At 50.6% G+C, this 12,251-nt stretch overlaps 1 protein-coding gene across 1 annotated transcript in view; it reads left to right on the top strand.

Annotated features, from left to right (window-relative positions):
* cacna1ba (calcium channel, voltage-dependent, N type, alpha 1B subunit, a) overlaps positions 1–12,251 on the top strand; it is a 63,153-nt gene that overhangs the window by 31,343 nt on the left and 19,559 nt on the right. The window contains exons 15-25 of the mRNA XM_084690808.1: positions 163–235; positions 381–498; positions 697–764; positions 1,231–1,337; positions 2,582–2,644; positions 5,406–6,140; positions 6,365–6,552; positions 6,784–6,910; positions 7,691–7,820; positions 7,928–7,987; positions 8,108–8,214. Coding sequence (XP_084546934.1) covers positions 163–235; positions 381–498; positions 697–764; positions 1,231–1,337; positions 2,582–2,644; positions 5,406–6,140; positions 6,365–6,552; positions 6,784–6,910; positions 7,691–7,820; positions 7,928–7,987; positions 8,108–8,214 — 1,776 coding nt within the window. The remainder of the gene's footprint in view (positions 1–162; positions 236–380; positions 499–696; positions 765–1,230; positions 1,338–2,581; positions 2,645–5,405; positions 6,141–6,364; positions 6,553–6,783; positions 6,911–7,690; positions 7,821–7,927; positions 7,988–8,107; positions 8,215–12,251) is intronic.

The following is a 12,251-nucleotide window of genomic DNA, read 5'->3' as shown; positions in this document are numbered from 1 at the left end:
CTGGCCGTTCTTGTCGAGGAAGGCGAGCAGTACATATTATTGCCGTTGGAACAAAAGGAGGGATTAAAACGGGATTGGGATCCAATCACTCCCACGGATGGCGTGCCAGCGAAACAAAACCAAATCAAGCCGTTTTCAACCCCGCTATGTTTCCTCCCGCAGGTTTAATTTCGAGGAGGAGACGCCAACGACTAACTTTGACACGTTCCCAGCTGCTATTCTCACTGTCTTCCAGGTGAGACATCACTACGGGACGGCAAAACACATCCCTCAAAATCGCTGCTTTGATGACACTTAGGGGGGGGGGGGGGGAGGGGCGGGGGGGGGGTGTTTGTCCTCTTGAAAACACCTCACTTGGATATTTCTGTCCCCCCCACCAGATCCTGACGGGAGAGGATTGGAATGCAGTGATGTACCATGGGATAGAGTCACAGGGGGGCGTTCGGCGTGGAATGTTCTCCTCGATCTACTTCATCGTTCTGACCCTCTTTGGAAACTGTATCCTCTCTCTCTCCTATCGACCTCAATCAATTAACTTTACGGCTGTCAAGCTGCACGCTATTCAGCCCTACAACGGTAAAGTGATTGATCGTCGATTTGTAAAAATAGCTCTCTTTGTCTGAGTGTAATTATCGATTGATTGTTTGGTAAGTGATTGAGAGTTTGAACTTTCCTGAGACTTTCGCAAATGACCAGACACCCTCCTCAACGTCTTCTTGGCCATTGCTGTGGATAACCTCGCCAACGCTCAGGAGCTCACTAAGGTAGAGGGATGCTGCTCTCATACTGTACACATGCTAGGTCAGGTTGCACGTCTGGCCTTTTAGAGTCATCCCCAGTGCTGGGTGTCCCTGAATCAGGGCCATGCTGGTGATCCTTCATAAAAGTCCCATCTTAAATCAAACAATTCCTTCCCCATATTTACGATTGTAGATTCACCGTGAATATTTTCTATTAGGATATATGGCGCCCCTGTCCTTACTGGTTTTATAAGCCTGTCTTCTTGGGCTGTTATGCCGTGAATGATCTTTGTCCCGTTCAGTAACTCAAGGTAATGAACTGCCCAGTTGCTCGTAGGATTTGTGGTCATTAATATATCCCCTACAATATTGAGAAGTAGCTTAAATCTTAACTGGCCCCCTCAAAGCGATGGTCTTGATTTGTGATCTGTGGCAGGACCTGTCGCTCTGATAGGCCACCACTGAGGTGTGTGTGTGTTTGTATTGTCAGGATGAGGAGGAGCAGGAAGAGGCCATCAATAAGAAGCTGGCTATGCAGAAGGCCAAGGAGGTAAAGGAAGTTAGCCCCATGTCTGCGGCCAACATCTCCATAACAGCGTAAGTCGGAAGGCCTCCTAGCCACTCTCTATTTGCTTGGTCAACCTGAACGCACAAAAAAAGAAGTACGAACACAAAAGAAATATGCAATCCTTTCACAAAATCCCCCAAAGTAACCCTCCTTTGTAGTCCTTCAATGATTGTGAGATGTTCCCTTTGTCTCTGTCTGGACTGCATGTTTACGTTATTCTAGTCCAGTCTGTCTGCACTCACTGGCTAGCCCAGCTCTCTTTGAGCCCAGCTCTCTTTGAGCCCAGCTCTCTTTGAGCCCAGCTCTCTTTGAGCCCAGCTCTCTGTGAGCCCGTATGAGTCGCAGGATGATCGTCTGATTATGAGACGGAATGACTTGCAAGGTTTCTGCTGTTTAAACTTAAAAACCTGGATGATCAAACCGATTCGACTGAACTTCCGCCCTGACACACTCGACGTGTTGCTGTTCAGGCCACCTGAGACAACCAAGACCCCATACTGGGGTCTTGCGTAATGAGGAGAGGTTCCATGAGGCTGGGAAATGCCCATTTTCATCGAAACCCAAACACTTCTGTATTGTGCACCTTTACTAAAGCCTTATTGAGTTGAGTTTGGGATGTTTCAGATTGTACCTGCTCTGTCTCTTTCCCCCTGCATTGCCATTCATCTGGTACAACTTCTAGAAGCAGCCGTGTCTTCGTAGATGATCATCTGTCACAAGCCATGTGAATCTGTGAATCGCTTCCATGACTTTCAGTTCAATGTCTTTCGGCTTGTTATTTTAGAATGTGAATGAGCCATCGATATGAGTGTTCGGATTACTGTGGGCTTTAAGACCTCTGTTCTCCACCGATCTTAAACAAAACATGTATTTACCATTGGACTTGGGGGTGAATGCATTGTATAAACTGGGTTTCCATACAAAATGATTACGAATCATTTATTCGGAGGGTCAAATCTCAAGCCTACAATTCTCTGAGCCAGTCTGTAGTCACTCGTTTTGTTCGTCCTAGTGTCGTGTCTCTCCTACCGAGACTCCCATTGAGTAGACGTGTAACACGTGGGAGGGGTTGGGGGGGTGGAGTGGGGAGGGGGCAGAGAAAGACAGGCGAAACGGGTCTGTGGTCCTCTGTCCTCCCGTCCCTGACCTCTCCCTGTATTTTGTCCCTCCCCCCTCCCCCCTCCCCCCTCCCCCCTCCCCCCTCCCCCCTCCCCCCTCCCCCCTCCCCCCTCCCCCCTCCCCCCTCCCCCATCTGTTGTTTGTGCATGTGCAGTTTTGTAAGGCACCGGCGAGGTGCAAACTCTAGCAGCTCATCCATCTGCAGCGTTAACTCACTGTGAGTTTTTACCCTCCGTCCACCCTGCCGCCTCCTCCTTCTCTTCCTGACCCCCCCCCCCTGTCTCACTCTCCCCCCCCTCCTGTCTCGCTCTCTCTCCCCCCTCCTGTCTCACTCTCTCTTCCCCCCCTCCTGTCTCGCTCTCTCTCCCCCCCCTCCTGTCTCGCTCTCTCTCCCCCCCTCCTGTCTCGCTCTCTCTCCCCCCTCCTGTCTCGCTCTCTCTCCCCCCCCTCCTGTCTCGCTCTCTCCCCCCCCCCCTCCTGTCTCGCTCTCTCTCCCCCCTCCTGTCTCGCTCTCTCTTCCCCCCTCCTGTCTCGCTCTCTCTTCCCCCCTCCTGTCTCGCTCTCTCTCCCCCCCCTCCTGTCTCGCTCTCTCCCCCCCCCCTCCTGTCTCGCTCTCCCCCCCCCCTCCTGTCTCGCTCTCTCCCCCCCTCCTGTCTCGCTCTCTCCCCCCCTCCTGTCTCGCTCTCTCTCCCCCCCCCCTCCTGTCTCGCTCTCTCCCCGTCTCCCCGTCTCTCTCCCTGATGTGCTCACCATGTCGTCCTGTGTCCGAGTGTGTCTGCGTGTTGACTTGTAACAGATGGATGTGGCACCCCCCCCCCCTCCCCCTCCCGCGGTCAGCGGCCATGAGGGGGACGGGCTCTCGGATCGTGGGTTTCATGCGCTCTCGTGGGTTCCTGCCACAGTGGTGCGTCAGTGCCTGGCGGGGGTGGGGTGGAGGGGGTGGAGGGGGGAGGGAGGATGGGTAGGTGGGGGGGGGGGGTCGAGCTTTCCAGAATGGCAGCTCTCCTCCGTCCCCCCCCTGCCCCCCCACCATCACCGCCGCTCCTCATTGGGCCCTCCATCTGACACCATATCTCTGGCAGGCCGTGCTCTGGGGCCGCTCTTAAGAGCCGGCCCTGGGGGGAGGGCACAACTCTGCTGTGCAGACTCTGGGTCACGGCGGCTTGGGGGAGGAGTCTGGGGACGGCCCACTGAGACGGTGTGGCTCGAGAGATCTCACAGTGACTCGGCACTTCCTTCTGAGGGGCGCCGTGTTCCGTCGGGCAGGAGAGTGCGACGATCATCTGTTGAGCTCAGGGGCACACACAGGGCATCCACACGCTCGTTCATCGGATGGGCTTTCTCCTATTACTTGCACACAAGTCTCCGAAATGTCCAAATGACTGTCCGAGAATGCCGACGCAGTAGTTCTTGGCTTGTTTAATTTATGCTCAGTGAATTTCAAGGTCTGCGTGTGCCTCCCTTGTCCGTATTTTAATTTGTTTTCGGCGATTTTTCTTTCTTTTTGGTTCTGTGCCAGTGTTTACCCCCTGTCTCTCTCTGTGTCTCCCGTGAGTCTGTTCCTGCTCTGTGTCGTCCTCCCGTGGTCTGCCTTTGTGTCGCCTAACCTGCTTACTGTGTCGCACGTCTGAGACGTGCTCCATTCTCTCCCTCGTGCTTTTTTCAACGTGCTCCTCTGTGTTGTAGGAGTTATGTCTGCACCCCAGTCCATCACTTCTTGAGGTAAACCTACCACCCGTCGTAAGAACAGGGTTGCCGTGACGATTGCTCTGTGTCACGCAACCTCTTGGAAATGATCATTGTCACGTTTACATTCTTGGAACAGGCCATAGACACACGTCCGGTTTCGCGCGTGTTCATGTTCTCTTCGGTGAACATGATAAGCAGGTCTCACCTTCCCACTCATTTGAAAGCTAGTACATCTACAGGATATAGGGAGTCAGATGGCTAAACGGTTAGGGAATCGAGCTACTCATCAGAAGGTTGCTGGTTCGATTTCCTGCTGTGCAAAAATTGCATTGTGTCCTTGGGCCAGGCACTTCACCCTACTTGCCTCGGGGAATGTCCCTGTACTTACTGTAAGTCGCTCTGGATAAGAGCGTCTGCTAAATGACTAGATGTAAATGTAAATATAGCCGGAGACTTTAGCTTTTATCTCACTCTATCCGTGTGAAAGGTAAGTACGGTACAAAAGGCACATCAGCCTTTTGATTTTAGTGATGCCCATGGGTCAAGTCATGACACCAAGTTGGGATTTGATCCTGAATTGCTTATGAAGACAAAAGCAATTGTCTGTAGTTTTAAGAGAATTCAGACAATGGGTAAATAAGAAAGCTTATCCTGTAATCATAATCTGAACCTTCTAAGCAATACCAACCCAGCCGGCCCCCTCACCCTCCAGCCAACCAGATGTTCTCACACCCCACACCCCACACCCTACACCCCACACCCCATTGCACGACAGGGACATGATTCGCCTCGATGCAGAGGGAATAGACACGGCGTGGTCTACAGGTGGTGTTAGAATGCATGGTCAACCATTTCAATTTGGACTAGGCATTCACATTGAGCGGACCAGCGAAGCGTGTCACAGCATGGGGTCAGGGACCATGCTTGGCTGCGGTCTCTACACCGCTGTCTTCCTGAACAGAAACCACTGTTCTGTTGGGTCCAATGCACCTTGGCCATACTGTCAGTCACTTGGCATGTTAGGGTTTGATTTTTCAACCAGTCTGTTGTTTGAAACTGACGTGAACATTAAAAACATCATAACCTACATATTGCCCTGATAATAAAGTGTATAAGTTCCAAAAATTGATAGCAACATTTGTTTATTTTGTTATCCTATGGATCCTTCAACACTACATTTATTAATTTACATAAATAAATATAAACATTTTTGATAATCATTTTTTAAAGAAATCTTCTGAAATGGCCCTTAATCAAACGCGAGCTGCTTTGTTCATGTCCTCCGTCAGCAAGGAGCAGCAGAAGTCTCTGAAGATGATGTCTGTGTGGGAGCAGCGCACCACCCAGCTGCGCAAACACAACGTGCGTGCCAGCTCCGAGGCCCTGTACAGCGAGCTGGACCCCGAGGACCGGCTCCGCATGTCCTCCGCCCTGCACATCCGCCCGGACATGAACACCCACCTGGACCGCCCCCTGGTGGTCGAGCCTCACGACGGCCCCGGCCCGCCCAAGCCCCGGACACCGGAGGAGGGCGAGGCCCCCGCCAACCCCCAGGCCCAGCCTCGCCGCCACCACCGCCACAGGGAGAGGCCCGTCGTCGACGAGGCCAACGAGAACGGGGAGACGGCCAACGGCAGGGAGGGGGGGAGGCACCACGTGCACCACAGCCGCAGCAAGGACCCCGACGGCGGCAGGTGGAGGGAGGGGAAGGGGGAGCGCTCACGCAGCCGGGACGGAGACAGGAGGCACCACCACCAGAGCTCCCTGGACGAGGGGGGAGGAGGGGGAGGCCCGGGGGAGAGGGAGCATCGCCCCCACCACCACTCCCACAGGCAGGCCAAGGAGGGCAACGGCACCGTCAACAGCGGCGGGGAGGGCCGGCCGCGCCACAAAGAGGTCCGCTCCAGGGGGGAGAACGGAGCCAATGGGGAGAGGAGGAGACGCCGGCCCCACGGCTCCAGGGGCCAATCCACTGCGGAGGGCGACAGAGACGCCAGCGAGAGGGAGAGAGGCCATGGATACAGGTCTGCCTCTGCCCTGACTACGCTCACCCTCCTGTCTGTACACATCAACAGAGAGTTATCACACTAGCTTTGTGCCGTTGAGCTTCACACGCAGTGAATAGGATGTACGAACGAGCACGCGGCTTCACACTGACTGAATTGCTGTTTAGCTTCGTGAGCAAGGATGCTAAATAGTGTTCCGTGACCTATTCTGTCTGGGTGTTTTTTTCGGGGGCTCCTTCCAGGGTCCTGGACTCAAAGGGAGATTCCCTGGCCATCACCCCCCAGCAGGTCCCCGTGGGCCCCAAGGAGGGCTGTGACCGACCAGAGGACTCAGACAACCAGAAGAACGTCAGGAAAACAGGAGAGACCTCGAGCCACATCCCCCCGGTCACCATCACCTCTCCTCCTGGAGAGACCACCCTCATTACCAGTCAGTACCACAAACAAACCCTCACAGCACACACAGGACATAGAAGCGTTTTTTGAGAGGACGTTTTTATCGCATCCTCCTTGTAACCACAGCAAAAAAAAGTATGCACCTTTTGTGAGTTGGTATCTTTAAGAGATAAAAACCCATGTTATTTTTGTGTCCCGGAATCTCATTATTATAATTGTGACAGAAGTGAAGTGAATCCAAATGCACATTTATGTATGCGCCCAGTCAACAGCATTGACTTGGAGACCATGCCTATGAATGTGGAGAAGAAAACCCTGGAAGATCTCACTCAGAACGGCCCCAGACCCATCCTACCCTACAGCTCCATGTTTGTGTTTGGGCAAACCAACCCGTAAGTCATAGCTTGGCAACATAATATAATAGCTGTTGCACTGTCTGGTAAAATTCAGACTGATCCTTGGCTCCAACCACTCTGAGCTTGTCTGGTCAAATACATGTTCCTTGGTTCCTTGGACTTGACACTTTTGATGACTGATTATCTGTTGTATTTAGTACCTGCACTATGTGTACGTCACCTGCAATGGAAGTGCAATGAATAAAATGTAAAAATGTACATCTATCAATCAGTTCCATCCATGCAGCCTTGTACCAAATACCTCCCCTCAATTTAGCTCATTTAGAGAAGCTGTAAAATTTTAGTGCGAGTCTTAAAGGCAGTGAAGTAGCACTACCCTTTAAGTCCACAGTTATTCAAATGCCCCCTCTCTACAGCCTGCTTGTAAATGTTGGCATTAAACAACCATCTATTAATGGCAAATACAGTAAATGCATTGTGCCAGGACTAAAAACAGTGTTGACATGAGATAATGCCTCTCTTGTGGTTTGTGTGCTGCTGGGAGAGTCAACATTTTGAGTGTGTGTTGAGCTAGCACCAGGAGCGTTATGTATCAAAACACATGTCATGTCTTCCCCCCCCTTATCCCTCCCTCCCTCCCCCCCCCCTCTCTCTCTCTCTCTCTCTCTCTCTCTCTCTCTCTCTCTCTCTCTCTCTCTCTCTCTCTCTCTTTCTCTCTCTCTGTCTCGCTCTCTCTTTCTCGCTCTCTCTTTCTCTCTCTCTCTCTCTCTCTCTCTGTCTCTCTCTCTCTCTCTTCCTCTCTCTCTGTCCCTCCAGGGTGAGGCGTCTGTGCCACTACATTGTGACCATGCGCTACTTTGAGATGTGTATTCTGGTGGTGATCGCCATGAGCAGCATCGCTTTGGCTGCTGAGGACCCCGTCCAGGCCAACGCCCCGCGCAACAACGTGAGACATCAAAACACACACACACGCACGCACGTATTCAAATGAGATCACGATAGTAGCATCTTTTTTTGGTGGACTGTCGTTTTGATGCTATCTCTGTTGTGCAGGTGCTCAAGTATTTGGATTACGTGTTTACGGGTGTTTTTACATTCGAGATGGTCATCAAGGTGAGACAACTGGATCGAGAAGCACATACTGAGGACACACACGTTAGCTGATGATATTTGTCTCATCTGGATCTACGTTGTTTCAGTCTCTCTGTGTCTGTCTCTCTCCACCTCTCTTAGATGGTTGACTTGGGTCTCCTGCTTCACCCTGGCGCCTACTTCCGAGACCTGTGGAACATTCTGGACTTCATCGTGGTCAGTGGAGCACTGGTGGCGTTTGCATTTTCGTAAGTTGAACCCCCACTTTGTTTTACATTTCGAAAGAAATATCGAACACAATGCTGTATAGTCACAGCATAGTGTAAATCTGTCACAAGGGTATCCCTGAAACGTCTGTCTACTGTTTTGTAATTTCTCTATATTTGGTATTTTTACATTGGGTTGAATCCCTCATTGTTTTCTTCTTGCGAATTATTTATATATATCCCCCAGAGTATGTTATTTTAGGTAACACTCATGTTTTCTCCCAGAGAGAGTTTCCACAGGTTGAGTTTTATATAAATCATTTGCACCATGTAATTATATGCTACTGCCAGTGGCACTTAAGGAAAACATACTATTTAGTTCCCATAACAACCTTCTTTGGGAAGCTCGGAACGCATACAATAGTTCTATCAGTAGGTGTGCTATTGTTGTTGGTCGGGCTTTTAGCTGTGGAGGTGGTGCTAATTGCATTCAATTAACTTCCATGAAATGCTTTCTTCTGTGCTAATTGTGAGTTTGTGTACATGAATTTGTATCATAGAGTGTGTGTGTGTGTGTGTGTGTAGGGCTGTGATTTGATGGATTGGTTTGTGTGTGTGTGTGTGTGGATCGATACGTGCGCTATTGACTGTTCCTCCTTGTGTCTCCATGTGCTGTGGATCTCCTAAAGGAGCTTCATGGGGTAATGTCTCTCTCCCTTCCTCTCCCTCCCTCCCTGATCTTGCCCGTTTGTGTACGTGTGAGCCGACCAGCCGACGCCCCACTCACGGGCCTGTGCAGTCCCGCTATCATCCAACCCCTCTCCCCTCATCCTCTCCCCTCATCCTCTGCCCTCATCTCTCGTGGTCCACCAGTACTTTGTCACTCTCGTCGCTAGAACACGTAGGGGGCATGTTGGCTTTGCCTGTGTCATCCTCATCCCTCCGTCTTGCGTGAGATGACAGTCCCATCTACTGCTTTGACGCCAGGGCCCCTGACAGACGCTGCTGTGATCCCATGTGCGCATTCACCCAGCGCATACGGCACGGCCATGTGCCGGCGTTTGCGACGAGGCTTTGGGGGGAAAGCCACCTCGAGATGCCATGAATGACAATACACTCCTCCGCATGCACATACTAAGTGCAAGTTCAAAGCAAACGGTATCACCTACAACAGACGAGGGGTCCATGAGTGTCACGGTGACTGTGAATGACCATAAAGTCTCATCCATTTCACCCGTATGTGTGTGTGTGGATGTGTGTTTGCCTGTAGTTTGCCTCTATCTGTCTCGACCACACTCCCCGGTAGCAGATAGTTGGTCCTGTTGATAGATGGGCATCATTTTCCCCGCATGTACCCGGTGACTCACTCGGCCCGTCATGTCCATGTGATGCACCGTCTCCCTGTGAACAAGACACTCCGCCTCAGGGAACACTCAGCGATCTGTCACGCGTCAGGTGATAAGTCAGGTGACTGCGGGGGGGGGGGGGGGGGGGGGGGGGCTCGGCGTGCAGCGTTGGACGCGGCCGGCGAACCGCGAAACGAACGAACCGCGAAAAGCGGTCTCGAACGCTACCCGCCGGAGCTGTCGGCGTCTGGGGAAGGAGAGGGGGTCTTTCTGGGAGTCCTCCAAGTGGGTTGACACGTCTTCAAATGCGTCTCTTGTCCTGTCTGACGCTCCATGTCTCATGTCTGAGAATCAAAGGATCGACTAAACAAGGATAGAGCGACTCAAGTGAAGCTGGGTTTTTTTTTTTTTTTTTTTTGCCATTGGCATTTTTTGTGGGCATATTTGTCTCAGAAAATGATTGCTAGCTGTGTTTAGCATAGAATGTTTCAATGTGATTTTGGGCCTATTTTGCTGTTTGGAGCATCAGCCTAGGGTGTGTCTCTATCGCTTGATGTCACTTACAAGCAAACGGCACGCTGAATGTCTATTTTCATTCCCTATAGGTAGAAGTTATGTTTTATTTCTGTGTATGCTGACGTATTTGCCTATGTGTATATTGTGTGTGTGTGTTTGGGTGTTAGGGTGTGTGTTTGTGTGCGTGTGTGTGTTTGTGTGTGCGTGTGTTTGTGTGAGTGCATTGGCAGCTCCCGTAACTGTTCTCTGTATTTTGTGTCTTATCACTGTTTTCCCCCATTAGATCGCAACAAGGTGTGACCAGGTGGGGACCCCACGACACTCTCCCCCATCTCTCTGAGCACCCCTCCCCCAACTCTCCACCCCTCCACCTCTGTCTCTTTTAGAGTAGTAGGCCTACAGTATCTCGCCTCTGAACCTGTATGAGCCAACTATCTCTGTAAATCAACAGGAGAATCGGACCAGTGTCACTCTGGTTCCTCTCCATGGACACCCTCCCGTGCTGTCTCTCAAAGCTCGTCCGTGATTGGAGGCTCAAGCAAGCCAGTGTGTAACACGTGACCCGACGTCATCCAACCGTTATCGTTGATTTGGGCTTCATTTCAAAGGGAGTGCTGATCGAGAAATAAATACACATCAATGCGTTTTTTGTTGTTGTTCTGCTGGCATCTCAGTTTCTTTATGTGACACCCAGAGCCCTCGAGTCAGAACGGGAGGTTTGAATTCTCAGCCAGCAGAGTGGCTGAGTGCGGTGGGGCCTGGACATAGAATGCCCAGGTAGAGAAGTACAGGAGGGATATGAACAGATCGGGGAAGGGATTGCTGTCATTCTTTTCCAGGGGAGATCTGATGTGGTGTCACAGCGGTCCAAACCGGTCCAAACCGGCCCCGACCGGCCCAGCCACCTGTGACTCCGACGTCAGCATCGTTATGAATTTAAAACGCACCACTGGCCTCCCTAAAACACGTCCCTTTTTCAACTGCTGTCGGTGAACCACTGCATTTGCGTTGAGCCTTCAAGTCACGTGAGGCGTCCACCGTGAGGCGGTCACGCTCAGGGTGTCTGTGAGAGCCAATCAGAATGCGTCGAGTCTTTCACTGTGGCCGCCTGAGTGTCGTCTGATTTGTATCCATGGAAGTCTACGTACTGTCAAAGCATGTTGGTTCAATGTGCATCAGAGAATGAAACCTGCATGTTAGAATAGAGGGCTGATAGACTGACCAGAGACCATATAAATGGGGTGTAAATACAGGACTAGCTGGATGTTAGGGTGTGGCCATTCAGACAAGGGAGCTGGTCTCAGGGAAATCATTTCCATCCAGCAACCCTCTGTCGCCTCGTGGAGTTTTAGCAGCGGCTTATTTTTCCAGTGTCTTTGAGGCTAAGATGTTTCACAACACTTGGAAACAATTTTGGTTGATGAGAAACATAGCCTTGAAGATGGGATTTTAGACAGTAATGGTTGTTTAATTACATTTTTCCTTTTCTGTCAAGGCCATAGAGAAATCTATTGTGTGATAGTTTCGATAGAACCTACTGTAGATCAGAGTTTTTTGTCATCTTTTGTCCTTTTACGGAACGTGCAGAATTTGCTATCAGCTCATTGTGTTCAATTTGGAGTGTAGTTCCTGCCCAGGGTTTTACTGCTACTTTCATAGCTCCCACAGGCCCTGACTCAGCACCAGTATGGCTGACGATATCTGGAGCGCTACTGAACATAGAGATAGGCCTTAATGAAATTCTGCAGTAACTCTTGACATGTTATTGCAAAATCCTCTCAGTTTTGTCATCTATTGCGCCTGACAAAAATATATTGCTTTTGGCTCGTTCGCCTTTCACTTTTTTTTTCCTTGTTTGTTTCGTGTGTTGTGTACTTTTCATCCCTCGTTAAATGACTCACAAGGACACTGGTCTGAAGACGGCATGACTTCCTTAAAAGAAACTGGAAGGTTTCTTTTGTGTCTTGGTTTAGGGCTAGTTTATTGATACCTGATGCACATTCAGAAACGTGGCTTTACTGGTGTCATTTGCATGGATAATGTATTGAGACACTGACATACAGAGAGAATACATTCCTCTCGAAAAAAAAGGTATTTGCATGGAATCAATGCAGATTCTGCCCAACGAGCTCATGTAATCCCGGATTACATGAAATGCATACAGAATTGGAGAGAATGATTGAGAGAGGCATGTGTTTATGTAATCTGAAGTCATTA

Source organism: Hypomesus nipponensis, chromosome 24, assembly GCF_054491055.1.
Source record: "Hypomesus nipponensis isolate SF chromosome 24, ASM5449105v1, whole genome shotgun sequence".
In the NCBI taxonomy this organism is placed as follows: Eukaryota; Metazoa; Chordata; class Actinopteri; order Osmeriformes; family Osmeridae; genus Hypomesus; species Hypomesus nipponensis.
Note: the sequence above shows the minus strand (reverse complement) of the source record. Positions and strands in the feature narration are given on the sequence as shown.